The sequence below is a fragment of the Varroa jacobsoni genome, unplaced genomic scaffold (genome assembly GCF_002532875.2).
Source record: "Varroa jacobsoni isolate VJ856 unplaced genomic scaffold, vjacob_1.0 contig00610, whole genome shotgun sequence".
In the NCBI taxonomy this organism is placed as follows: Eukaryota; Metazoa; Arthropoda; class Arachnida; order Mesostigmata; family Varroidae; genus Varroa; species Varroa jacobsoni.
This window is the reverse complement of record NW_019214497.1, coordinates 98,713-126,085: the sequence shown is the minus strand read 5'-3', so window position 1 is coordinate 126,085 and position 27,373 is coordinate 98,713. Positions and strand designations below refer to the sequence as shown.

General features: G+C 40.2%; 2 protein-coding genes and 1 long non-coding RNA gene across 8 annotated transcripts; 2 read left to right on the top strand and 1 right to left on the bottom strand.

Moving 5' to 3' along the window:
• The first annotated feature begins 89 nt into the window (after positions 1 to 89).
• On the top strand, positions 90 to 11,859 carry rod (kinetochore component rough deal). 5 transcript variants are annotated; one of them, XM_022852204.2, is made up of 4 exons: positions 90 to 230; positions 1,467 to 1,588; positions 4,836 to 5,027; positions 5,369 to 11,859. In XM_022852204.2, exons 1-4 carry the CDS (start codon positions 227 to 229, stop codon positions 10,853 to 10,855), a joined length of 5,805 nt encoding a protein of 1,934 aa, XP_022707939.1. In that variant the 5' UTR covers positions 90 to 226; the 3' UTR covers positions 10,856 to 11,859. The 5 variants fall into 5 exon arrangements, with proteins under 5 accessions (XP_022707939.1, XP_022707934.1, XP_022707936.1 ...); XM_022852199.2 differs by having other exon boundaries at positions 1,392 to 1,588; XM_022852201.2 differs by lacking the exon at positions 90 to 230 and adding an exon at positions 252 to 455 and having other exon boundaries at positions 1,392 to 1,588.
• A 437-nt stretch (positions 11,860 to 12,296) lies between these two features.
• On the bottom strand, positions 12,297 to 27,335 carry Ocrl (Oculocerebrorenal syndrome of Lowe). 2 transcript variants are annotated; one of them, XM_022852207.2, is made up of 13 exons: positions 27,022 to 27,335; positions 19,783 to 19,959; positions 19,377 to 19,500; positions 18,754 to 18,958; positions 18,285 to 18,484; positions 17,506 to 17,694; positions 17,069 to 17,342; positions 16,405 to 16,760; positions 15,865 to 16,151; positions 15,414 to 15,641; positions 14,805 to 14,997; positions 14,297 to 14,533; positions 12,297 to 13,915 (listed from the first exon to the last, which is right to left on the bottom strand). In XM_022852207.2, exons 2-13 carry the CDS (start codon positions 19,957 to 19,959, stop codon positions 13,797 to 13,799), a joined length of 2,589 nt encoding a protein of 862 aa, XP_022707942.1. In that variant the 5' UTR covers positions 27,022 to 27,335; the 3' UTR covers positions 12,297 to 13,796. The 2 variants fall into 2 exon arrangements, with proteins under 2 accessions (XP_022707942.1, XP_022707943.1); XM_022852208.2 differs by having other exon boundaries at positions 27,175 to 27,335.
• On the top strand, positions 19,878 to 20,802 carry LOC147751996 (uncharacterized). Its single transcript, XR_015315315.1, has 2 exons — positions 19,878 to 20,018; positions 20,434 to 20,802. It is a non-coding gene; the product is annotated as an uncharacterized LOC147751996 (long non-coding RNA).
• Positions 27,336 to 27,373: the final 38 nt, after the last annotated feature.

Genomic DNA, 27,373 nt, shown 5'->3' with positions numbered 1-27,373 from the left:
CTGCATCAGGAGCGCGGCGCTTGCGACATATCATCCAGTCGGCGCTAGCATCGTTTTTGGCTTGTTTCGATTCACTCTCTCACGCAGTGGCGCAAAATCTCTGGCCGCTCAACGCGAGCCGCGCCAGCCAGCTAGCCTTCGGTATCTCGGTATTTAGTCGTCGATGGTGAAACACAATCTACAGGATATAATTTAGTGGCAATAGGTCTGCTAAAAGGCTGAATAGATGGGTGAGTGGCCGAGCACAGCCTGATTTCTTGCAGGTGTGGTCGACATGCGGGGTATTGCCCAGTCAGGGATCCGTCGAAGAGGTTGTCTGTACCATGCATGGAACTCCTTTCCGTACTTTCATAGCAACTCCGTTGTTTCGTAGCATAGTGTACTCTCTCAGTAGTGTTCAAGCACTTGGTGCTTTATTCATTGTTAGATCAACTCGATCTAGCGAATTGTGTGAGGTTCGTGTCACGAAGTCTTCAATCCTCAACCTCAGACTATTACAGGTTAGGTAACACGTAGCAGCCATAGAAAGCAGGGGGTTTCATTGTGGCGGATACGTACGTTGTGGGTTGAATGTACGCTCTACATAGCCTAGGTTCTTTGTGAGTGAATTTCTGTGCTCAAGCGTGACGTAAAACAATTAATTGGATCGTTGGCAGTATCCGTAACGAATATACTGCTGCGTTTTAATATAGTACAGTGGCAGTGGTTATCACTGCCGCAGCTCATTTTGTCGTTCCCAAATCCAAGTCACCAGTACAGTCATCTCGGATGCGTCTAGTAGTAGCTCTATGGCCATCTTGAATCTCAACTGAACACATAATTGAGAAGTTCATTGAAAGATTAAGTTCATTTGCCATTTAGTATGCGGAAAAAAGAAAAAGTTAATAGTTCCCGTAAAAGCGCGACTGAATCGTACGGTTACGGGGTGGTAGCTGCACGCTAATAAGGAAACAAATACGAGCCGTGTCTGTCGGGTGGCATTCGGTGAGGAAAAGTCATGCTGACAGTATTTGAGACCTGGCAAGGGGTTACGGTGCTGCGCATTAATTTGCATGGCCGAGTGAGTAAAAGAGCCGATTAGCCAACAGATCAGTGAGTCTTACAGAATTTCGCCTAATCGTGACCATCCAAACAGCCATCATCAGAGAAGAGTAGCGCTCTTCTTTAATGCCTCAGCAGTATGCACGACAAGAATGACAATCTAGGCATGGCTGATGCGCGGCTGTAAGCAGAATGCTATTACCTAACAAGTTACACGTAGTAGTTATTGTGTACGTGGTGTTCACCTCGCCTTGTCTACTAACATATCCCACTAAGTATTGGATTTGTAAGAAGAATAATATTATATATTCGCATTGTACGTTTATTTCTATTGTGGTTCGTATATGCAGGCTTATGATGTAAACGTGGTGCTACCAGTGCGGAGTGAGTGGAAAACAGCATGAATGAAGACATGACTTTTACAGAGCGGGAACGAGCTGAACCGAGGCGAAATTCTCTGAGGACTGAAGACGACGAGGACAAGCAGGCGAAAAAGTTCGCGCAGAAAATGGTCAATTGCCTGTCAAGTGAAGCTAATGACATGATGGTAAGCTCATTTCATAGCAATCAAGGCCATCGTGAACTTGCATTTGACCACCGTCCATTATGACACGGTTGCGCGTTATGGTATAAACAGAGTGGAATTTATCATCGGGCGTCCACTAACATTGTTAACAATAGTAATCATTCAGGTGTCTATACACGCTTATAATTCTTTAGAAAATGAGTGGAGGTAGTAGATTAATAAAGAGTACACAATTTATTTTTTATTGCTCTAATATGTTTAAGGTGCTTTCAGAAACATATATTTTGAATGGTTATAATTAACCTGTTTATTTATACGTAATTAATATTTAAGCTGCAAAAAAATCTATATTGAATGCGTAATTTTTTTCATGCCGCAGATGTTCAAAATTATCATTGTTGTGGTTAGTACTAGTCTGCTGACACCGGCGAGCTCGATTCATAAACTTCAAGTGAACGATTCATATGGTGCTGTGCCGCATTGGTGCTTAATTGTAGTTTTTAGATCTTTCAGTGTCATCAATTTTTTGGCGTAAAAAAGGTATTCCAGCCCGAAAGGGTCTATTGACGCCAGTTTGGGGGAACGGCAATTCCTTTATTAAATCCATCTCTTTAAAATATTATAATTAATATATGCTTCTACGTTACGATTAGGTGTGCAAGTGCTCCGTCCTATTAGGCATAAAATATGCTATCCTTATTAACGTTTTCCTATACGGTTGCTAAAACAGATTTGTGCAGTTAATTAAAATAATCAACAGCAGTCACTGTACTGACAAAAAATAATTCAACCAGATCTTTACTTGAAATGTCTTGCTCCGCTATGCTAAATACACTATGGAATTTTTTGGTGTCATGTATATTTGGAGTTGTCAGTAAGTGTAATTAGTCGATAAATTGTGCCATTTAATTTGAATATAAGTTTATGGCTCCGTTTCCGAAAACCATGCACCTTGTTCGCTTTTTTCGAAATACCACTCACAGGATTGTTTTCTTCCATTCAGATCATCTTTATTGATATCATGTACTGTTGCTGACATGTAACTTTTCCATTTACAACGTCCTAAAATGTTTGCTTCATTTTCTGAACCAACCTCACAACTTAACCAAGTTATTTTATAAGTTATAAGCTAGAGATTTAAGGATAACCATCTTTAAATCTCTAGCATACTTTTTAGTTAGCAAAACTCGTTGATGTTCCCGGTCTACGGGAACGTTGTCTATGAACATCTTATCTTTTACCTGGTTAGTTGTGAGTCACGTAGGTGTCAGGTAGGTGTTTTAAACCTCTTGTGATGTGACTTTGTGCTTCTGTTACATTTTCATATTTCCAAGTATTTCAAAATGAAAGTTATTTTTGTTAAGAAGTTTATTTTAGTCCTTTCACTATTTCTAGTTAATTCAGTCAGACAGTTATGACCTGTTAAACAGTATACACATTTTTTAAGGCACCCTGTATAAAAAACGTGTTTCCCTTAATTAACAAAGGAAAGTATTGCACACGTTGTATGGCGACTGGCTTCATGCCAAAAGCATAACATGTAAAAATCAGCAATTTAAACTTTGCAGAACTGAATTGAAAGGTTGTTTGTCAAACGATTTTGTCTCACGATATGCGCATAGTTTATCGTCTTTAATAAACTTATTAAAAACCCGAATATCAGTATTGCTCTGATATAGGGGCGGCCATATGGTCGGGAGCAACTAAAAACGACGTTAGCAAAAAGAGCTACAGCTAACAAACTTCGCATATTATTATTATTATTTATAAGGTGGGTTTCCTTAGCTTTCTTCATGGCAGTTTTTTTGCTTCACCCAGTTTTTGGCCACTTCTTCACATGCATCTGGCTTTATATCTGAAATGGTTGCCGAGATGTCTTTTTTTTTTAAATTTTGCTCACAGTCCGTAAATGGTCGTAGCATACCTCGCTTTCTTGCGCTATAACTATCATAAAGAGAAGACGACCGGAGTTATGTCACATAATCAGAGGGGCCATTTAAGGTCACTGTGCCTGGAGACTTGCTGCTTATCAGATGGTTTTTTAATAACGGAATTATGTTACTAATTACATGTAGAGGTAGACCATCCCGCTGTGTTGTAAATCTGTCATAATAATTTAAGGTTTGACAATGTCTGAAATTATCTCCGGTAATGAAAAAAATTTACAATTTCGCCAAAATAAAAAAATCTATAATGCTTGGAGCTTATATGCTGCATTAGTACTTTTTTAGATGTAAGCCTTTTCCATGGATAGCGCTGGGATCTTCAGTCTACGACAATCGACGGATGGCGGATAAATTTCACTTAGGTATCAGTGCCATCATTTCAGAGGTAGACCCAGATATACGCGAAAAAGTGGCCGAATGAAGCGAAAAACTGTATCAGAAAAGCCAAAAGAATCCACTTTACTTATGTTGTATTTGAATAAAGCCTTGAATGCTAAAAGTTTATAATCAAGAAACTGTGTGTAATTTATGTAAATATATTCAGCTGTCTTTTATTGGCGCCACTTTGCGAGTTGCCGTTCGTCAATTACCGTTTGGATGTACTATACGCGTAAGTATATCAGAGTTCCGGAGAAATTTGGAGGTTATCGGTATACATGTATGTAACCTCTGCTCAGCAAAGGAGAATATCTAAGTTCTGAGCAGTCATAGCGTAAGACCTGAGATGACCCCCTGAGAAAGACTGAAGAGACATTCAGCTCGTTTAACTGATTTTAAATGCCGTCATCTTTTTAAAAACAATGCATTACTTCAATTTATCGAATGTGCGGGACAAGTCGAAGTATACAATGTGCGGGAAAATGTATAATCGTTTTGGGGGTCTAATTGTGATTTACCTCTAGGATTTGTGCCAAGCTAAAGTTAACACCGTCGGGAGGCAAAGCCTCAGATTAGGCACACCTAGCTATTTCTCTTTCAAGAAAAATGGGAGGTTTTTTTTTGATGAGACATGAGACGAAGAAGCTTTCGGTGATCTTGTTAATGCATATGGGATCTCCTAGGATAACTAGTACGCTAGATGCAGGTTTGTGTACGAATTATTACCCAAACGCATATTTATTTTATTCGAAAAAATTCTAAAAACGAGGTCGTGCCATCAGAATAAGCAACAAAATTACGGCCAAAGGTTGGTAACTCAAAAGCCCAAAAACTTACGTGAAATAGATTTGGAACGTTTCGCCATTTTAACGAGCCCATGCTGTTAATAACACGCGGATATGTAGTTGAAACCATGTTAATGGCATATTATCTTGAATTTTCAGGCATCAGCTGCTATTGCCGACCAAGCGTGTCTCCAGAGTGAAGTCTCCGTGTCAAACTTAGCTAAAGTCGAATGGGATCGGGTGGAAACAGAATTCTTAGAGGAGACACAAAAATTTTCCACTCGGAGCCTTCACAGAGCACAGACTCTGTTCTCTGTACACCCATCATCACCAGTTCTCAGCAAGCCTGCCGTAAGAAATACATTGAATTGAAAACCGCGAACATGATGTGTTAAAATATTAGTATAGTATTGCTAGGACTATAGCTTCTGTTTGCATGTTTACAAGGCTCAGGAGATTTGTTTCTGAAATATATTAGAGTCATCATTTCTGGTTGACAGCGGCCTCTTTGTGAATGCTCAATATTGTGAAGCGTGTGTCACCGTTCAGGTACATTCCTTTGGGGATAGAGGAATCCAAGCAGTACATTTCAACTTTATACAATATAGAAAAACAATTATTAAATTAAGCGAATACATTAAAGCAGAGGAATAGTTTAGTCCTTAACTTTATTGCTTCATGTGTGGTTTTAGGTCAGTTCCTGTAACCTCGGCAGCACAGTGTTATTATGTATTGATAGACTTCTTCATGTGTTCGACGGCGGCCAGCATACCGTCGCCGTTGAGCTGGATTCAATGGCAGAGCAAATGGCCGTGCTAGACCATCAACCGCGGATGACTGTTCTCGCTAAAAGCAATGGGGAAATCGAATTCATGGACATGTCGGGAACCAGTCTCTTTAACCATCAGCTTACACAAGTGGAAGATGATACATCCGAACAAAGTAATAATACGGAAAAGATATTTCTGTTTTTGGAGGCCACACCCAACGCATTGTGCCTTCTTACAAAGGGGCTGAAACTATTTGTGTTAAGAAAAAAGGGCGATACCCTAAAGGAGAACAGTCATTACACTGAAAGCTCACATCCGAATGTTGAAAGTGACAGCCACGAAGACATTGGACGTATTGAAAATGAAGATCTAGCAGTGGGTATCGACCAAGACAGTCATATGGATGATGCTTCTGATACCGAAAAGAAACTAGTAGGGTCAAATACTCTACAAGATCTGCTCGAAATATCATCCTTTGATCTAGCTGAATCTGCAAGCATCCAAGAAGTATCTGCTCTGGCCATGGTTGAAGATTTGTTAATCTTCTCCAGTGGTGCGGATGGTGCCTTATATCGAATGGATGTTTCGGATGGATCGTTGCTGACGCTCTCAACTGCATTTCCAGGAGGACGCATATCAAAGATTTTAGCTACCGGAGATAAGCGCTATCTTGTGATCCTATCAGGGAACGGCTTGGTCGCAATAATGTGCTTGCGAACATTCCTTTTGGTCGATTTTTTCATGAACTACAACTTCGGCGACATCGCGTTGTCGCAAATGTCCGAAGATGGGGGGCAGGTTTTAAAAGTACAGTTAGTAGGATATCATCAAATGGACAGGAGAATCGCCGTTTACAGTCTGCCAAAAATTTCCGAAGAGTACAGTGTAGAGATGAGTGGTCACGTGACCCTGGTCAAGCCATGCTCACCAAGCGAGGAACTGATTATCGTTCAGATTAATGACGAGCTAAGCACGATTACAGTGAAATCAATTAATGAAAGTTTGCCTCAAACGAAACTTGAAGTTCTTTTGCTTAAGAAAAAATACGAAGAGGCAGAACAGCTTGCTAAACTCTTTCAACTATCTGTTCAGGACGTGTATCTGGAAGAGTTCTATAGCCTTCTCGACATATTGGGGCGACACGATCAAGATCAGGACCAAGATAAAAATGAGGTCGCATTTGCACGATTGCTGGAATTATACCACAAACTTGGATCGCCGATGGAGGTGTACGGAGGGGTAATTCGCTCGCTACCGGCCAGTTTGGAGCATGCGTTGAAAATTTTGGAATTACTTGCGTCGGACCTACAGCAAAGTCATAACGGAAATGGAAGCAGTAATGAGCTGGCCGACGTTGTCCTTTCACAGTATAAACTTACCACGTTTAAGCTGGTTGAGACTGAACATCACTTCGAGTTGTGGAACAATTTTCTGAAAACACCGACGCTTAGTCTCGTAGTCGAAAGTCTCAACCATAACCAGAATGCGAGAGCGCTTACCATATGGTGTCGGCACCGTGATATGATTTGTGGGAGTTCTGATCTAAAGGCTATACGCGACTTCCTCAATTCGATTCCGCCTGTCATTGATGAGATGAAGAAATGGCTTATTGAGGGACGCCTGTTTGCCTATATAGTTAGTGACTTTCCGGAAGCTATAAATGATCTTATTGCAAAGGTGGTAGAAGCAGCGAGCATTGCTGAAATTCGCAACCCGATTTCGTGGCCAATGTCTTCTCTGGATTTGTTAAACGCTGTTCAGACAGAATTTGACTGCATATTAAATCCGAAAGCGGACCAAATGGTCTCGTTACCCGCCGTCGTTAACGCAATGCAAATGTTTCAAGGTTTAAAGGTTAAGGACTCTCCGGTACATAAAATGGCAGCGCTTCGAAAAGATATTTTGTTTCTGATGGAGCTACGCCAGAAATACAATGTGCATCTTTTCCTTGGGGAGTTATCTGCGATGCCTGAAAAGGACTTGATGTTCTACGTGATGAACCACCTCAGTACGGAAGTGGAGATTCACAACTTCATTCACTGCACACTAAAAGACGCTTGTCTCAAGAAAGGCTTTGATCTAAACGACATGCTGCTTGAATATATCGCGCATTTAAGAACGCATGCCGAGGCTTCGGGTAACGTCGACTGGGAGCTAAAGGCGTGTCGGGTCTTTAAGCTTCTTGCTATTCCAGAATTCATGTCAAAAGCCGCCCTAACGATAGTCGAGGCTGCTATTGTTCCGTGGAAACAGTGTGTCCATGAAGTGTACGACATTGCCGTCGGCATGGATTTTTTGCATAAAGAAAAACTTGAAAGGCTGAAGAGAGACATTCCATTAAAGCTTCTCCTCCGAAAGCATATGGTACCGCCAATAGATTTGGATGAAGAAGATGTAGTCACACTTCTAATTAATGCCGGTGAACCTTTAAAAGAATTGCTCAACGTTTCGCAAGAAGTGGGCTGGTCGAGAAGCAAAATTCTTGTTGAGTTCTTATTGAAGTGCTGTGAGAATGAAGATGCCGATGAGGTAGAACGGTTCTTAAAGGACTACCAAAAGGAACTGGCTGAAAGGATGGTCTGGGCCAGGCTACAGTGCATTATCGATATAACAAATTCCTGTACCAAACAGTCAGCTCTTTTGCGTTACGCACTCAATTGTTGTAGCACTGCGTCGTCCGATCAAGTTGGCCAAGTGGATTCGATGTCGCAGATCCTAAGTGAACTACAGGGTCAGACTGCTGATGAGATCTTCTGTGAGCTATATCTTTACAGCCAAGAACGCTGCTGTCGAGTAGAAGATCTCCTGTACGACCTTCTGGTCGAAGCGGTTGGCAATGCCGATGCAAAACTTCCGCTAATTGCTGCCTGTTTCCTGCAACAGGATGTCAATGAACGTGTGTGCCTTCTCGCCGTGCAGTATTTATTGTCCAACTATTCCGTAACGAAAGTCAGTAATATTTTAGAGCGAATGATGGCCAAATGCAACATCGAAGATGCTGGCTATAGCTTATATCTACTGTGGACATCATGCCTTGCGCACTTCAACCTGAAAACCAGTAACGACCCGTTTGTCTGCTGGAAATTCTCGGCAGATATTAGTGCTCAGCACTTATCGATGCCGCCGGCCGTTATCGCCAATGTGGACAAACTTGTCAATGGTATTTTCGACGAGAGCACTCGAGAAATGACTTTGGATGGTTGGCTAGACAGAGTTCTCATGGCTACGCGCCAGTGTTGCGAAGAATTACAACGCGTCTCAGCCGTTCATCTTGCCTACGAGCTGGTGACGTGCGTTCGGCATACACTAGAATTCTACGATATTAAAGAGCCAATCTCACTTGCGAAACTCGCTACTGACAATGCAAAGAGTTTGATCCGTGAGCATATTTCATCGAAGTACTGTGACCTTTTCTTCACTGCACACGTTTTAGCAGAGCTGGGGTCCGACCTTCGCGTTCAATACTTCCAGTCGATGCTGGCGCACTCACTGTCCAACACAGCGATGGTTATCAAACTAGCTTCTGTTGGACTTCTAGTGAGTGATATGCTTCACTTGGCGGGCAAGAGTCATCTAACCGGAACACTAAAAGCTAGCGAATGGTGTCTAAGGCTAGCAGATTATCGTGTGGACGTAAAAAAAATTGTAAAGGAAGGCTTTAACCAGCGGAATGCTGATGACGTAGCGGAGAAGCTCACCCAAAGCACAAACGTCAACATTGACCTTGTGAAGCAGTTTGCGCAGGACTTCTCGTTGGGCTCATTGAGCGTGCATGCCTCGAGACTATTCCAACATTTGCTAACGTCGGCAGTTGAAGAAGTACACCAAGGAAATGCGCAGGTCGTGTATCTTGAGCTCCTCCCAAAAGCCGACAATCTCTTAGGTCTTCTCAGCCGTGAAGAAGCTCTAACAAGTTTGCTTGGAGTACTACCCCAAATTGATGACTATTGCTATGAAGTGCTACAATACGTCTACGAAAAACTTGAATCGCTGGGACGTGATCAGCGCAAAGAGCTTCATCTGTTGCTTTTCCTAAAAGGCTATCATCGAAAAAGTAAGATTTCAACGAAAGAATCTCTCCAGTGGACTATGCTGCACCCCGAGTACTGCGTCCTTCCTGATATGGCGACGCGCAGAATACCGTTGCGCATCACTATGGAAAAGCCTGAGGTAGTGTTGACCGCAGAGCTAAACGCGGCCAACATTGACGACTGGGTTTCGGTGTGCCATTTAATTAGTGGTCTTAACCCTGATGATATGCGCGTTTTAGCGCTGACAAACTCCGTTAAGCAGTACAAACAAAGGGCTAGCACATTTAGCTGCGACGAAAAACTCGTGGAGTTCTTTATGAAGCTAGTTGACGACATGACCGACGAAAAGAAGGCACTCAGCAGTGCCCTCCACATGTTTAATGATCTGCCCAAGGGAAAAACAAAGGTTCAAATAGCGCAAGAGCTCTGGAGGTATGCAAATGAATGTACGCCATCGATGGGCAAGATCGCACAAACATTCTATTCACAGTATCGAGCACTGGGCTGCGAAATTGTACTGCGCGAAAACAGCTTTGAGGAAAATGGTCTATTAAAGCGTTGTACCGACCCTAATGACTTAGTGGCTACAATCCTTCGTAGCAAGCTGAACTCGAACCTAACACTTGATGTTGCCCGAATCCTGCCTATCATTGAGCATACAGCGGCACTCGCAAACGTCAATACGAAAGATTTCCTAGTGCACTTTGTGAGTAAATGGCTGAATGATAATCAAACAAATGAAAATCATTCAGATGTGACTGCAACATTCAACTTCAACCAGATCGTTAACGGAGCCGGCAATTCTTTCCAGAATAACGTGTTAAACATTGACGACGTAGTTCGCGTTGTACGGCTTCTCGTAGCACTTCCCGACGACACGGCAGTGCAGTTAGTCAACCACATTCTTGCCCTGCAAAATGCTACTCACACGCTGGCAAGCGAACAACAGCTACGTACCAATCTCGCCATATTGTGCGCTTTCGACAAGGAAATGGCGTCATCGCTCCTGGGCATCTCGGCAAAGGCTATTGTTCAACAGTGCAATCAGCTTATGTACACCGGCCGTGTTCAAAGGCATGGGGTGGCATTAAATTGGTTTTTAACATCTGAAGAGCTGGTGCGTCAGGTTGTCGACCAGCTTGTGCAGCGTAATCAACGTGATTCACTCGTTTTAGCTTTCCGCATATTTAAAGATTTTGGTATCTGCGATGAGCAAACATTGGCCACCCTGGTTGATGGTGTAACGAGTCGGCCCGACATCCTCGAAGAGGCTGTTCTATTTCTACAGCGATTCCGTGCGGTATTTGGGCAGCCAGACTTTGTGCAGTGCTGGACTCGAATAGCGGTTGTACATTATACACCTACAAGATCTAGTTAAAATATATGACATTGCACATTCATGTGCCAGCAGCATAATTGCAATTGGAAATCAAGCGCAGGGCAGTATTAGGGCCTATGTCTGAATATCGTGTTCCATTACTAACTGATTAGGATGGTAAGCTACTTAACGTTTTACTTGCTATGTAAAGGTGTAACTGGAGCCCAGCGATTTGTAAATGTCTGCCATTGTGTGAGCAATTGAGATTAAGCCATGCAACGCATGAGCCGTTTTTGTTGTTAATTTATCGGAAACCATATTTTGGTTCAATGAGCTATATAGATACTAAGAGAAGGAAGGCGGAAAAGCATCGTACTGTCGGACATTATTGGTTTCTATTTTACTTGCACCACTAATTGTCTTTCTAGTACCATTAAACGCTAATATGCATATAATGATAAGTTCATTACACAAACGTCACTAGACAAAGACATAAAAAAAAATGACACAAATAAACTCGAGACTAGGATCAAGAGAAAAAGGAGGGCGCGAAGCTACAACATCTGCCATGCGCGGCACTTTTATAGACTTCCCACATTACATGAACAACAAAATGCAATTTAATTATAATCGAATCCAGTTTGCTATCTGCTTTGGTCCAAGATTCCGGATTATTACCGCAACGTTTAACGTTTCACAAATGCTTAGTGTGAATTGCATGTATATTATGTCTATCTTAACAAAGGTAATCTATTCGAATGAAGGAAAGATTGCATCTTATGAACCACCTGTGTAATCAAAGCATCATTACAAAGCGGATCTATTAGAACTTACGGTGACGTTTATGAAGGATCTCCAAGTTGTAGTGTCAACCTATAGTTTCATTTGTCCCTATTTAAGCTCTAGCTAAGCATGCACTACCAGAAAATAATTAAGATGAAACAACAAATGAATATTATTTTTATTTTGTATTTGCAGAAGTTGCCTTTTCGCTTTTTATGCGCTTGTATTGAGAGACATTGGGTCCAGTGGAGAAATAAATCTATGTACATATTTTGACTGCATATTTGGTGTTTTTCATAAAGTTACCTTGTTAGGCTATGAATTTTCAGAATCGTGTACCCACTCATTAAGACTTGTAACCGTAGCCGAGGCTGCTTTTAGTGTCTCATCCTACACCTAAACCGGCAATAAGATGTTTGTTATTATTAGACGTTAGTTCTTTTTGCCTAGGCACACTAAGTAGCCTTATACCTCGGTGAAATTAATTAGACGATTTTAGACGTGCTGAAACAAACTGGACGTACGTTACCATTAAATTTGATTCTTGTTTTCGACCAAAGTCGCTTGTGTAATTGGTTTCCTACATTCATTTTTCTTAACCATACAAAATCCTACAAACGAACTTCCTACTTACTACACCTTATTCCAATCTCCTTCTTCGTGCCCTATGATTGTACTTACTCTAAGTCGTACAACCAAGAACAAAGAACACACGAAAGAGTTTTGTTAACTTTATTTCCACTTATTTTCGATATACAATAAAACCTTATTACTGTCATTCAGTCTCCTAAAGTCGTTTTTACCATCCATCGTTGTTCGTAAGCCTATCTATAATAGTCTGTAATTATATCAGCAGACTTTTGACTACAATACCAGACGACACAAACGGCGGTTGTTGGGATGCTGAATCCCGAACACAAATTTTCTGTTGGCGCATATGCCTATAGTAGCCAATAGCTCATTGGTGTTATTTTGTACCCTCCCTTTCTCAGCTTCTCTTTATATATTGCCTGTCAATGCTAATAGATACAATATTTGTTTGTCACATACTGCTATCATTTATCACTGCCAGTGTCTTCGCTATTTTCTCCGTGTGTGTTCATTCATCGGTGATTTTCTAATATCGGCTATATCGCTTTTGTATTTACAACTTACAATCGAAAACGACGCAACAAACGGAAGCTCGAAGTCGTGTTTTTTGCCCGGATTGTGCCACTGCATAACATACAAAGTTTCTCTGCCACATATCTATATATATATATATATATTTTGCTATATTATTATATATCATATATACACAACAACGGTGCGCTCACCGTATCGGCCAATCGTGTGTCACCCCCCTAGGAAACCCTCTGAACAAGAACCCAATATGCAGATCGTACGCTACACATACACTAAGAGTGGCAACGTCGTCAGTCTAGGAATGTTGCTTTGATGTCTAAATACATATAATACTCTTATTTATTATAATTACTATCATTACTAGACCAATATTCGTCCAATACATGTTGCCATCACATATCGCAGGAAGACATGCATGCCAACACAACAGTAGCGGTAGAATCTCGGCGTATTCGGTAGCAGATATTGGCAATAATCAGTATTTTACCGAAAAATCCTCTGAGCGGACAGTTTTCTCCTTTGACATGAATTATTTCTTCATCGTTATAGCAAGTTGCTCTAATCAACACTCCGCATATATATACTATCCATCCTAAACCCCAAGGCCATAAAGAACAAATACTCGTTTTTCGACAATATGCACAAACACCCATTCAGACACTTAGTATATTTAGTCGCCTTCAAGAAAACCAATGACTCGACGAGACGATATGAACCAATGAAAAAATACCATCAAATCCCTCACTCAGCCTCTGTGTGTATTTTAACCGTGAACGTCCAACAATCAGCCTTTTCTCTTTTCATTTAACTCGTTTAAGGGTAGTGGGATATAGCACAACTGATTTTTCGTGACCATAAAGCGACCTCATCGTGATCTGTTTTGCGTTACAGGCTTCTGACAAGATCCTTCTTTGCGGGCATCGGCACAGTTTAGATATAATATCATCGATGACAGGTTATGTATGTGTAACAGCATCGTTGAATTGGCAGCATCAAAACATAAGCCATGCAACGTGTCAGCTGTTTGCGATGCAGCGACAGGTGGCCTACAATCATCACAGGTAAGCAAATCCAATCAAATGCGTCTTATCCCTTATATTTCGCAGGGATTGACAAGAAAGTGGTAGAGAAATGTACACCGAGTACGTTCAATTGCGGGACTCATTTGTGACTCTTGCGGCGGTCTGATCATGACAGAACTGAAGATCGTAGCTGAGATATTAATCAGGCAAGGGAAAAACAAAAGCACAAAAAATCGTGTTCGAGTTAGTTTAATTATCTAGATGGCTACACTTAAGAATATTCTTGTTCGCAATTACATTAATCGCACTGGAACTAATCCTAATAATTCCTAAAAACTCTTCACGCTATATATCTCGTTTGCTTTTATGTAAATTTATATAACATGATCGAGGGTTTTTACGAATCCTTTCAGGTAATGATTTCCTAAGTCAGAAAGAGACCTTTCGCCATCATAAACAGTGAAATAAGGTTGACTCTTAGGATCCGTACATCTTAGTTAGCTTAATTTACAACTGGTGTTTTATTGAGCCTAAGCATGAAACATTTTGATTAAAGGCAGACGTTACTTACAAGTCAGATTAATATCAAGCTTATTGAACTGTGAAGACCTGAGCAGCTCTTGCAGGAAGACGACCAAGTATCTGAAAGTATCTCTATGTACTTTTGGCAGTTCTCGCAATACCGCCTTCGCTTGCGTATACGTCGAAGCACTATCCAAACACTTTTTGAAAAAGCAAAACGGTATTACCGGCTCTCGTAATGAATTCAAAAATAGTAGCAGACATTCAGCCACTGAGAATACACTCGCTGAAAGAACACACCAAAAATCATAATGAGTACGATGTCCCTCATAATTATGACTAGCGAGCAAAGGCTGTCTAAAGTATTACTGTCACTGGACTGCTGGATCTTATGTAACATAGTCGCCTATGTGAATTTAAAATAGATAGGTTTTCGGGAAACTAAAAAATTTTTACAACTTTGGAACAAGCATTTAGAGCGAAAAGTTATTTACCGTGTGCGACCCTCACTTATAGTTCACTCACGCTCCCTTTTATTTTGATCGTATATTTCTTACCTTCAAAGTTTCCATCGGGCATTTTATTATCCAGAGCTTCACGAACGCTCTGAATATCCGTTGAACTACCACACTTTACGAAGAGGCCCTCTACTTCGAGTCCTTTCCGGTTCAAACCGTCAATAAGAACCCACAGTTCTGTTGGTATTTCAAATGGAATACCGAGCTCTGCATTTCTTTCAGGATCTTTTTCCTAAAATTCAAACGAAAGCCAACGCATTTTACAAAAGTATTTGATTTTAGGTGCGCAAACGACGCCAATTTTAGCACTTGCTAGACTCACCTCAAATAATTATCTTAATTTCCTGAGGATGAGTATCACCACCGATAATAGACAAAAAAATTTTACTTTTGACACCTTATGATATTGGTCAGGCGGCCACGTTGCCGTTGCGCCATCGCCGAGAACATTTCAATCGCTCCGATCAAAATACAATCATATTAGTATACTTAGTATTATAACAACATTAGTAGTTCAGTTAACCCGTCCATTGAAAAAATAGTGTCGAATAGCGGTAAGTAATTTTCCAAAGGTACACTGGATGGGGACTGATAGAGGATTAAAAACATGCTATACGGGTATTCTCTTTAAATTCAGCTGTTACTTACCAGTGCAAAAAGCGCCTCTTTTGCCATTAGCCCAATTGGCGTCGTATGCCGAACCAGAGCCTCGAGAGAACACCCAAAACAAGAATGGCGATAGTCGATATCAACAGATATGAAGATATCCTTTCCTTCCTGAAGATGCAACACAAGGACGTCGCTTGTCCGTTCAATGCCGCTGTTTAGAGCTGCCGCGCACGTCGTATCCACCAAGACCTCTAAGGTGATATCGCACTGTTGCGCCCAGTGGAATAAATATCAACAGAAACCAGGGAAAATGAACATCATACCCAGATTGAAGTTTAATATATGGAAAAATGCGATATTCGGCCAACCGTAATAGCAAGTTCGGTTAATGCAGTAAATGGAAAAATCCAGCTGTAACCAATGCTTTGCCATAAATAAATGGTAGTGAGAGAATGTGCCACGAAAAAGCGGTAAAGAAATAACGACCTACCGATTCCCCCTTTTTGAGTGTTCCGTTATACGGGTCGGCTTTAAGCCAAGGCCGACAATACCGTTTGCTCTTTGGTTGTTCTTTGAAAAGGAATTTCACGATAACAGGACCGGTATTTGTAACCTTGAAGGATCTTGACACTCGTTCGTAAAAGTGTACGTCACTGAAATGAAGATAGTGCTGATCCACAGCGACCTGAGGGAGAAAGTCGTTTTCTTCTTTATCCAGTTGTTTCATTACTTCCTGGTAAACTTCCTTACGGTTAGCCGCATCCACCACGCGAATGCCTATAATTTCAGAAGCCAAAAACAGATGACGTAGACATTAGTCATAGATGCAGGCTGATTGTATCACCTTCTAACTTTTAATACTGCGAATTTGTTACCTATTCACGAAACCAGAAAATCAAATAATTGTTTTGTCTAGTTCAAAAATAGAAACAAAATATTACATGTATGTAGATTTATATTATTAGTTAGTGATATGCTTCAAAGATACAAAATTTCTGTCTGGCACAATTACGTTTACAACGTTTACTACCTGAGCTAAAAAGCGCTGAAACGGGTTTGTGATCTGAGATCGTGTATTCATCGTGACTACGGTACGTGAGCAGCTGGATGGCCGACCCACGCCAGAGGATGCGATCGCAATAGGCAGGCACTCGTGCCTTTTCACTTGTATCCCAACGACTGGTACCCACGTCATATTTATATGTGGGCCTGAAATTTAACGCTCCTTCTTCGAAGCCAACGAAGATAAACCCTTTGTGTTGCTGATCCCGTAACTGATCACGTTCCCACAGAGGCGCAAAGTTACCCGATGCACACACCAACTCAACCATTTCGCGATTTGTGTCCTGCAGACGATAGTTCATATCGCCGATCCAGTAGATGTGGCTGCAGATCATATAACAGAACGCGTGGTATATGACATCAAATGCTGATGTTTAGCCTTGTTGCATCACAAGATACATCCAATACAGTCACTCTAATGAGAATGGAACTGTGACAGTATTATTAAATGCGTGTGAATATCTCGGTAACGCTAGCGGCTCCGAAGCTGCTCGGTGGGCAGAGGAGCTTTCCATTGTCAAGCAGTAGAAATTATGCTAAGTTGCATTTCTAAGAACCGGACTAAGAAGCAATGAGGATGGTCTGGCGAACACGAGAATAGTAAAGACATTATAAAAGAAATATGTACTCACTCATGTTCACGAATCGTTCGGTTAGGACGAAGACTGTTGAACATTATTTTGTTCCGGATATCATTAAAGTCTTGGTTTCTCCGGTCTCGTTCTTCTGCATGTGCAGCGAGGTGACAATTGACGAAGCAGACAGAAGTCGAATGAAGGTCCATGCGAATCGCGACTCCACCTTTGTTACCCATCATACCGAGGACACCGGTACCTACATACGATGAATCCACGTTTGTCACATACTCTAAATGCTTCTCGTCGACAAACACCGAAAGCATCATTCCTATGAAAACATAAAAGCGGAAGCCAACGTAACATTTATGAACGAATGAAGTTTCAGACAGGCAAACCGAGTTCCGAAGTTGTTGCCTTCGCAAGTGTTATAAACAACTTGTAAATTTAGTGCATGAACCAGGAGCGTTCTTCCACGATTTCAACAAACCTACCAACTAACCGAACCGTCTTCACTTCTCGATAGTTGCCCCGTGGATGTAGTCCTGCCTTGACTGCATTAAGCCACTCTTTTTCCCGGGGAGAGTCTGCAAAAACAAATGCTTCCTTTGACAGGTCGACTTCCTGAAAACCGATTGCGTATACGTCTGGGGGCTCCATCGGAGACGAACTCGACAACCATCCTGCAATAGCGAAGAACCTTTACCTTAGAATGGGTCATTTACATAAGCGCCGTTGCAGATGTATCTACTTTAATGACAGGACATTGGCTCAAAATAAGCTTTATAAAGTAATATAGTTATTCCGAATCAGATTTGATTAGTATTCTACCGACTACTTTTTTTTCTTTCTCTATTCGGAAGTACTACAAACATTCAATGAAAGGTTCAAATGCTTCCGCTGACCTTAACATCTATGGTGACTCTTCGTTTTTAAGATGCAGACGGGCATTAAGGAAACGAAAGAATCATTTACGGCAAAGGAAAATTTTATAAAAAAGATTGTATCTTCTACTAAGCAGTTTAGCTCGCTATTTCAGCAATAAGAATTGTATCATTCTAGATCAGATGCGTATTGGGCCGGTTGTAACTAAAATCAATAAGTTTTTTAAGTTTCACGTCCAGTACAGCCGTTAAGACTGGCTATAGATGCATTTTAGCTTTTCACAGCACGAAGCAAACCGTTTTTCATTGAACTTGAATCATTCCACTAAGTGTCCTTAAAATAAGTAAACAAATAAGTTTCCTACTGCGCTTACTGCTGTGTACTCTACCTGATAGCGACTCCGGTCCAGGGGATTGGCCGTTCACATTCCAGGTCGCAGAAAATATACGGAGCTGGTTGAGTACTGTGAACTCTTCCTCGCGTTCCTGCATAAGATTTTTTACCATACATTCTCGAGAAGCCATACGCTGGCCTTCTTCAATCATCGAATCATCGTCAGGATCATCAGGATTTGTGGCAAGAAAGAATCTTCAATAGACCAAAAAGTTAAAGAAATATCGAGCAATGCTTTTCTTTCCTTTTTTTTCCCATTCTTAATTTATTTTTTTGTTCATATTTTCTAATCAGGCAGCACAAAACATATTGGAAAGCACTATTTAAATGAAAACCACAAGGCTTACATAATGAACGTGTTATACCTCAGGACATTCGCAATAAGTGTACCGGGAAACCTTTGCTTTCTACTGTTTGTAAATAGTGAATATTACTAATTAAATACACAACCAATTCATACTCACTTGCTACTATTTTTGTAAACCTCAACCCAATGGTAGTCGCTAGAAGGGAACGTCCGATAACTTGCATTCTCGACAGCTTTGCTTACCATCCGTACAAACTGCGAGGCAATATCGCTATAATCAACTTCAAAGATGAGGCGCTTTTTCTTATATGTTATCGTGGCAGTAATAGTTCTCCCGGTAGGGCCCGAACCGATGATTGGCTCTGTGATTAGTCGATTATACATTGCTCTCATTAAAAAAAAATTTACCTCGGAGTAGACAATGGCTGTTCATTTATTACTTCCAACGTAATTGGTTCACGGTACAGCTCATTTTTTATCATTCATACATTTTTACCATTAACTCTAAGAGAATGTTACTGAATTCCGTGAGTCATCGGTTGGTATCGACAAAAAAGTATACAACAGCCAACGTTATCACGTTTACCGCTCGATAACATTAAGTGAAAAATAGTTTACTCAAACGAGCCTTAGTTTAGTCAATGCAAGGTAACGAGTCTATAGGAAACCTGCTGGGAAGCGACAAAAACGATGATAGCCACTATCCACTAACTACATCATTTAAAGAGCCAAATGAGCTATGGACGGACATCTATTTTACAATGTACTACTAATACTAACCAACATCGAATTTGAAGTCTGAGTTGATTGGCATTCGTGAGTCGGACGATAGCACGGCCGCTGCTGGGTTAATTTGTGTATTTGAACCACAACTACTGGCCACAATGGCTGGGGAGGTGACTTGCTGGATAACATACGAAAGCACATGGTTTAGATGGACATGAATAATGAATGAAAAGCAAGACTCAAAAATGGTTTACTATAGTTTAGATACGAAGTTCAAATAGATTTATCTGTTTCATTCCTGCTCAATTAATCTTGTACACAAACTAAAACATTTATTTCCTTTGTACTAACTTACGGGACATTACAACACGTTACGACACTAACAATAAATGGCTGATTCCATAATGATCAATAACTAGATAATAACTTGATCTAAATGCACGGGAAATATAACACGTACAGGTCCTCCGGCTTCTTCTGTGCAGACAAGAAGGCAGTGTTCCTTAAGATGCTCAACGAGGACGCATACCCGTGGCACGCTCTTACGTCCCCGAGAGAGTGTACAACGGATGCAACCCACCACACGATGGTCTGGAGCTATCAGGCGTCGAAGCGCGTTTCCGTAACGGACGTCCATCTACCATATAAATGATCAAAGAAACACACATTTGTACGTGGTCAAAGCACATGACAGTGGTATGTACGTTATAGTAATATTTTAACGATGATAACAATTCACTTGTAATGATTCGATAACTGATAGTTTACGGGCATCTTGGTGTTCCTATACTATGTGATTATTTATCCACAGCAGAGAGCATTAGCTCTAAGGTGAAAAAGCAGAAGGGTTATCCGAAAATCAAACAAATGACCCGTGCTTCTGGGTTCGCTCGTTCTCGAAAAAACATGCCAGTGGTTCTAGAGAAAAAGCCTAAGCTATGACGTCCAAAAAGCTAGTTCCATCAAAAAAGACAAACACTGCTGAATTAATAGGGGTGATTGTCATATATGTGTATGGGTGAGAAAGCCTTCAGATTATGTGGCAGAATAGAGAAGGGAAAGGTTGACTGATACAGAAAAAAAAGACGTAACGTAATCCTTTGTTAATTAGGAGAAAGCATCGAGCAGGACCTCTACGTGAGTAAGAAAGACTGCTTGCGGCACATGGAAAGGACAGGAGATTCCATTTGAAGCTTCATAGCGAGTTAAATAATTCCACTAGAATTACGTCACATACACAAACATGCCTGATATGAAGAAACTGTGATTTCAATTTTGCGTAATTTTTGTCTGAATCGACTTACACAAGGCCTTATATAAACAGAGTTAAGCGTTTTAATCCGGATCTTTGCTTATGAGTTGCTTCGAAGACTAAACAAGAACAGATATTTCAATGAAATTTTTGCATGTGCTAGAAGTGTCATTTTTGAGGGTCATGTTTATTCAATAAAACTACTATCCACCGGGTCTAAACCACAAAGTGATTTCAAAATATTTTTTCTTTAATCCGCAAATAACTACTTAATAGTGACCGTACGTCAAGTTTTATTGGTAGATGTAAACAGGTTAAGGTGTCCCTCAAATACGCTACACAAAAATATTTGAGTAGAGTTAAATTCTAAGCTGATAGCAGGCCGAATGTCCGGAATATATTAACGTTTAAAATGGTCAAAAATCTCGAAGGTTCTAAGATGTACAAAAGACCTTTAGAAAATTAACCGTCGGAGCCTTCCTGAATGACCCAATTGGTAGTAGGCATCTATCTATATCTAAAATATCCGGATTTATAAAGTATGGCTTTTTGAAAAATTTTGGTACGTTTTCGGGCCCATTAGATTTGAGAATTTTCAGGTTTGCCTTATGAAAGTCTTCGGATTTTTCAAAAGTCGCATGAACACTGGCAATAATGTAGACCGTCACTTTCGAGTAAAACAAGAACTTTTTAGCCCTTATACAAGTTCGACGCGAGAAAGACGTTGTATAATACCTGATTTTCGCTCGAATTTCGGTTTTGCTATCGAAAGAACTGACTTCCTTGTAGTGCCAAAAATAGCGAATAAGCATATGCCCACGATGATGAACAGCCCTATAAAGTTTCTCCACATTTGAATGTATCTTATATACATGAAGACACCGCGAGCCGGAGGACAACAGACAAACCGCGAGCTCCGGTGCGTTAATTTACATATACAATACGATAATTAAAACAATAAGGCATATCTGTTCTTGTCTATCTTATATCTTGTCTATAGTATTACGAATATATTGGGTAAGCATGCTAGCAAAAATCCATCATAAGTTTGCCAATGCGGCATATACCTGAGATGAGTTAACTTATGCATCTATACTATCTGTAAATACCACAAATTCCGGGACATTCATTAAAAATTCCAAATTTTTAGATTCGAAAGAACCTACATTCCCACATTAAGCACATACAACTCAGCCATTGATGATCACCAAACAGAGATTCGTTATGAAATATTCTTTTAGACTTACAGAAAATTCGGAACTGTCTAACTCTAGCTCATAAGCTTGAAGAAATTATCGCAAAAAGTCATAATTTTTGTTTACTAGAAGTTTTAATTAAATATATCGTAAGAATGATAATTGAGTTTTTCACGTACCTATGATATACTTATGTCGTTCCGTTAAATCCCTTTTTCACATAAGCTATAGACCGAATTATATCGTTATTTGTTATATATTTATTACTGCTTCTTATGTTTGTCCAACAATGGAGCCGATTTTAGATTTCGTTTATTTAGCATTGGCGGATGGCAAACCGAAAAAAAAGGCAAACCAATATAAAGTCAATGGTGCTTGAACCTAACGTCGCTGCTCTACATGTCGTCCCTCAGTGTTGTGCTAGTCATAAGTTTTGTTACTTCGATTTCAAAGAGACTGTCTAAACGCAGAACAGTACATTAAAGATGCTTTAACTTAACCGATGCACCAAAATAACCCACAGGAATCGGCTGGGTAAGCCGACATCTAACTCTCCGTATAATCGTCTATAGCGTAAAACTCGCTGAAGTTTTGTCCAATTAGCCATGAAGCTATAAATTGGATATTTAGACTGAGCTAAATTATTAACTACACAGAACGATAAATCGATGTAAACTGATCTCGCCTTTTGTTTTTGTTATATATATATATATATATATATATGATTTTTTTGTTAATGACGACTTTTTTTCCTTGTTGCCGCATACTTTCTACTACACCCTAAAGCAATCGGCACTTCTAATAAACAAGCATAATTCCTGTTAAAGACGACTGATATTTTGGAAGAATGACCGCCCACTAACAATGCAGCAATCTAGCAGAGTGTACTTGCGCGAAGTTACACTTTTCAGGTCCTCTTCGCTATTGTGCAGAATTTCCTGTCTATTTATAGAAACAGTCAACAGTTTCCTAGGAAGATCATTTTCAAACCACGTCGAAAGCATCTAGTTACGCCTAATAAGACATAAATACAAATAAACGTCCATAAACACTGAACCACTTCTACGCAAGCTTTTCATTTAGTAATACATGCCAAGCGTTGACAATCGTACAACCGATACTTTAGCCCCAAATTGGCAACTACAGCCCGGGAATTCATTGGTAGCGGCGACCACGTTAGTTGGCAACAGTATGCCGGGCACCTAACTACATGCTGATTGACAGAGGACGTAATTGTTCGTGATCTAACTCAAAGACCTCTTGACCTCAACGACGTATTTTTAGGCTCGATAATACCAATTTAGGAGGCGCCTCATATGGCCTTCCGAAACGTGACGACCAGCAAGTTCCGTCAACTCTAGCAACATGTGAGAAAACGGCACTTAAATTCGCCGCACAGGCTATAACTCTTTGTGCTTTGACATATTCTCATTCCGCACGAACGCTCAGCTGTATATCCGACAATTCGCTATTAAATGTGTAAACGTGAGCGAGCCCCGTCATAAACAGTGAAAGATTTTGAAGTCAATCAGACAAAAATACATAAGCAGGCGTAATGTGCGATGTTCTGTTCGTAGTTTATCTAAAAAAGCATATTTCTCATGTCTATATATTTATGCGTGGCACATTATTGTAACAGTTTTGCCCTTATCATCTCTATTGGTCTCTATTCCGAGATAGTTTTTTATATTATTTTCAGGAGATTAGTACGTTTAATCGATACTCGATTGAATTCTAAGGAACCGTTAATCCTAATTGACCTCTAATCGTTCGAAAATACATTAGAGCTCTTTGTAAGCTTCAACGACATTAGATTACTTGACAGGCGCAAGTAATTTTAGAAAACAGACTGTCCCGGAAACTATCACTTATAGTCGTCCCAACTTAGCCCACAAGCAGTAAATGCTCAACGTACCAATTCTGTTGCCAGCACCTACTCAAATATTTGCAAAATTCAGCTCTCGAGGAGATGTTTTACAACACAATATAGCTGTCCAAAACTATGTCGAGGAGGGGCATTTGAAAATAATACCATTTTGAAGTTGTCAAATATCTGCAGAAGTGATAGAAAATCCGAGCATAAAATGTGAATGAGAATCGTTGCTCTCTGAATAATATTCTGAGTGATCCAATTTTATAAATATAATTTTTTACCCTCTGGGTTTTATAATAAAAAGATAATAATAGTTCTATATATGATAATAATAGGCTATGGCAAAAATAAACAGCCAACGTTGATTGGTTGTTTATTTTTGCCATAGCCACACAAGACGATAATTCCTGATGAGCGTGCAATTACATCCTTTTGTAGCTATTTTTTTTAAACTGAGCCCTAGTAGTCACCAATGAAGGAATCTGACAGCAGCGTATATGAAGGGTTGCGAAATTTCAAAGAATATAGCCATCTAGCTTAACATTAGGACGAGACCAAGGTATTCCCAATGCAGACTCAGCCGAGAGGTAAACCTCGGGGCCAAATAAGCCGGCAAAATCTTGCGTCTCGCAGAAGCCGCTGCTATATAGCCTATAGTTGAACATAGTTTTTTATCCCATACTCCACGTGGGGTTACTAAAACGTTTACCAATATCTGTTTTTTAGATCCATATCTATTTTTGTCACGTCAGAAATACAAAGTGATTCTGTTCCCGTTGAAACTACATAGTAGATGTATTCTATTGCGACGTTTATAGAATGAATATAAGCATTAATTCGTTGTGTAGAAATAAATTATTCTGTAGCATAAAATAACATGTGCTATTTTCACCAATTAGTGTATTACTTAGAGAACTATACGAATGCACATATGTACCGGATAAACTGAATTAAAAATACATACATTACATTGAAATGTTTTAAAAATATCGTCGAGAAACTCATTCAATTAAAGTAATAATTAAGTAAGATAGACAAGGTTCATTTTTTCAGACAGAAGTCATGCAAGATATGCTTTTATCAACAATAATAATAGATGCATTGTTTTGTAGATATAAATACAATGTTTCAGGTGCGACATGATTTGTTGGTTGGTTACCAAAGTGATCCACAGAAACCGCTTCGTACTCACGATTCGTTCATTATTTTTGAACACTTTTATATTCTGGTATATTATAGTGTTTTGTTCATGTTATCAGATACGGAGCACTGTTAGTACCAACTAAACATATATACGACAACATCTGCTTTATGTTGTTTGTTTAGGCAGTCATCACATATCATAAACAGCTTAGAACTGCAAGACAACGATCGGCTCCTCTAACATTTCAGACTCCTAACACCTCTGACACAGCGCGATCTCACCGATCGCTCGCACAATTACAGTGATGTAAATGCCTTACTCACTTTGGAAGCATGCAAGCCAGCATGAAGTGGACAAGGCTGCCCAGAGGGTAAAAAAACAGGATGGATCGCCTTAAGAGGTTGAGCAAGCTACACCGTGAGCACATGAATTGCCCTTGGCTAAACTGAACAATATTGCTTAGCATAATGCGGTTAGGCAACAAGCGTGCATTAACCCGTTACTAAGCATAAATAACATACGAATCAGAGATGTTTAACATTGCGTTCCTGGAGAGCGATTCGTCACGCTTTTATATGCAGAGGGGCTAATTCGAAGACGTAGATTACGATTTTGTCGAAACGGTCCTGTCTCCATCTTTCAGTTCGATAAAACTCATTTCAAGCAATAGCAAAACCTATAAGAAATACTTCAAAATAGTATCCTGATAATGGGCGAGTAATGTAGAAGAGCATTGCTTATTGCAAGTTACAGATTAAGCAACATACTTCTGCGGTGCGCATAGGATATTCAAGCACCTTCCTATCCAATTAAGTTCGGCCCTCTGTATCGGGTTAGGTGGTGAAAGTTAGGGTTGCACGTACTAAAGCCAAGCCGCAGATTTTAGTATTGCAATCGATCGAAACAAAAACGGAAACAATTTAGAAGACTCCCGTAATATCGATGAAATTTGACCATCGCCTTCGAAATCACCATGAAACACAACATTAACGTTTATATACATGATTGTGAAAATATTCGATTCAATCAATGTTTCCAGCATTGTGAATAATGAAAGTAATTTTCCATTTATCATTGACAGTTGGCAAAAGGCTTCCAGATAAAGCGGTAGGTAACATATATGTATATATACATATGTGTGTCAATAAAAAACAAAATGTCTCTACTGCTAGTCGCGTCATCTATAGATATCGATCACTGAAGCCAATTGACTTTAACTACTGAATGTTTATACTAAGGCAGATCGGATGAAGTAAATAAGGTATGTCGTTCCAACGAAAGCCCATCCGTACACAACTGCCTTCTGATCTTTCACACTGCCGCGCTTGGCTGCAGGTATTCAAAAGTACACAGGTACAGTTTCGATCGAATGCATAACCATCATGAGATCTATTTACCGCCGTTCACGTTTGATTTCGTTTACCGCGCATTCCTCCACTCTACGCAACGGCGTCTTAATAAAACCTACTAGACATCAAGAAATGTTTTTGTGACGTTATAGTGACAGCGCCATTTTTATTGACATTTAGTAAAAGCCTGAGGCAGCCATTTCAAATATAGGTGCAGATTATGTTACGCAGACTCTTTCCCACTCGATTTTATAGGAGTTTATCAATAATAATTAATTTCACTAATCAAGTGTACATCAGCTTTGGAAGCGTTCCAGATCTATTGTCAAAATGCTGCTGGTCAAACAACTCAGACCCGTAGACTGTGTCTTGATCAATCCTATTGTAACTCCAGTGATAAAACAAGCATGTACTTCAATGGGTTATTAAACACCCGCGATTGCTAGGAGAATGGACGTAAATACGAAAATAATGCCGTAAGTGTAGAAACTTGACAATGAGCATCTGTTATAACATCGCCTCTAGTCGTACTCAGTACTAGTGAGCGTCGATCCGCCAGGTGTCAGCGCTCAAGCCACAATAAGCATGTCTTCAAAACAATAATAACCAAAAGCATAACAAATTTTCTGTGTTTCAGTATTATAATGTTATATAATGTGAATAGTCAGTGGGGCGGAAGGCCCGTAAGCGGTAGACCAACGTCATCAGAAGCTACCAGGATAAAGCGTAGAGAAAGGACGAGCGTAACACTACTACAAAATTATGATGATTATTATTGCCATTGTTGTTATCATTGTAAAAATATTTGTAAACATAGACTAGCTTTCTCAATGCAGTAACACCTATACTGAATGTGTGTACTATGTATTTGCGTATTGGACCTACCCTGTTTGATGTTCAGGGCAATAAACTATTAGTTAGGATCTATAAAGCAACGAAAACTGAGAGGCCTTCCAGTGGCAACATAAAAGCTGCTTCCTCTTTGAACCCCGGCAGTGCTTCGTTTTCAACGTTTGTTGCTCGAAGAACACCACTCACTTTGGCAAAACCACAGAAGTCGCCGTAGCCGATAGGCCGTAGACGGTTGCAGCAGCTGCACAACCAGCAACAGCACTGTCTTTGTTACTGTTCGTATGATAATACTAGATAACACACGGCCGCACTCTGCACACTTCGGGTGGTCTGTCAGCCGGTCGTTGTCTACCGTGGATTAATAGCGCCCATGATGACACTGATT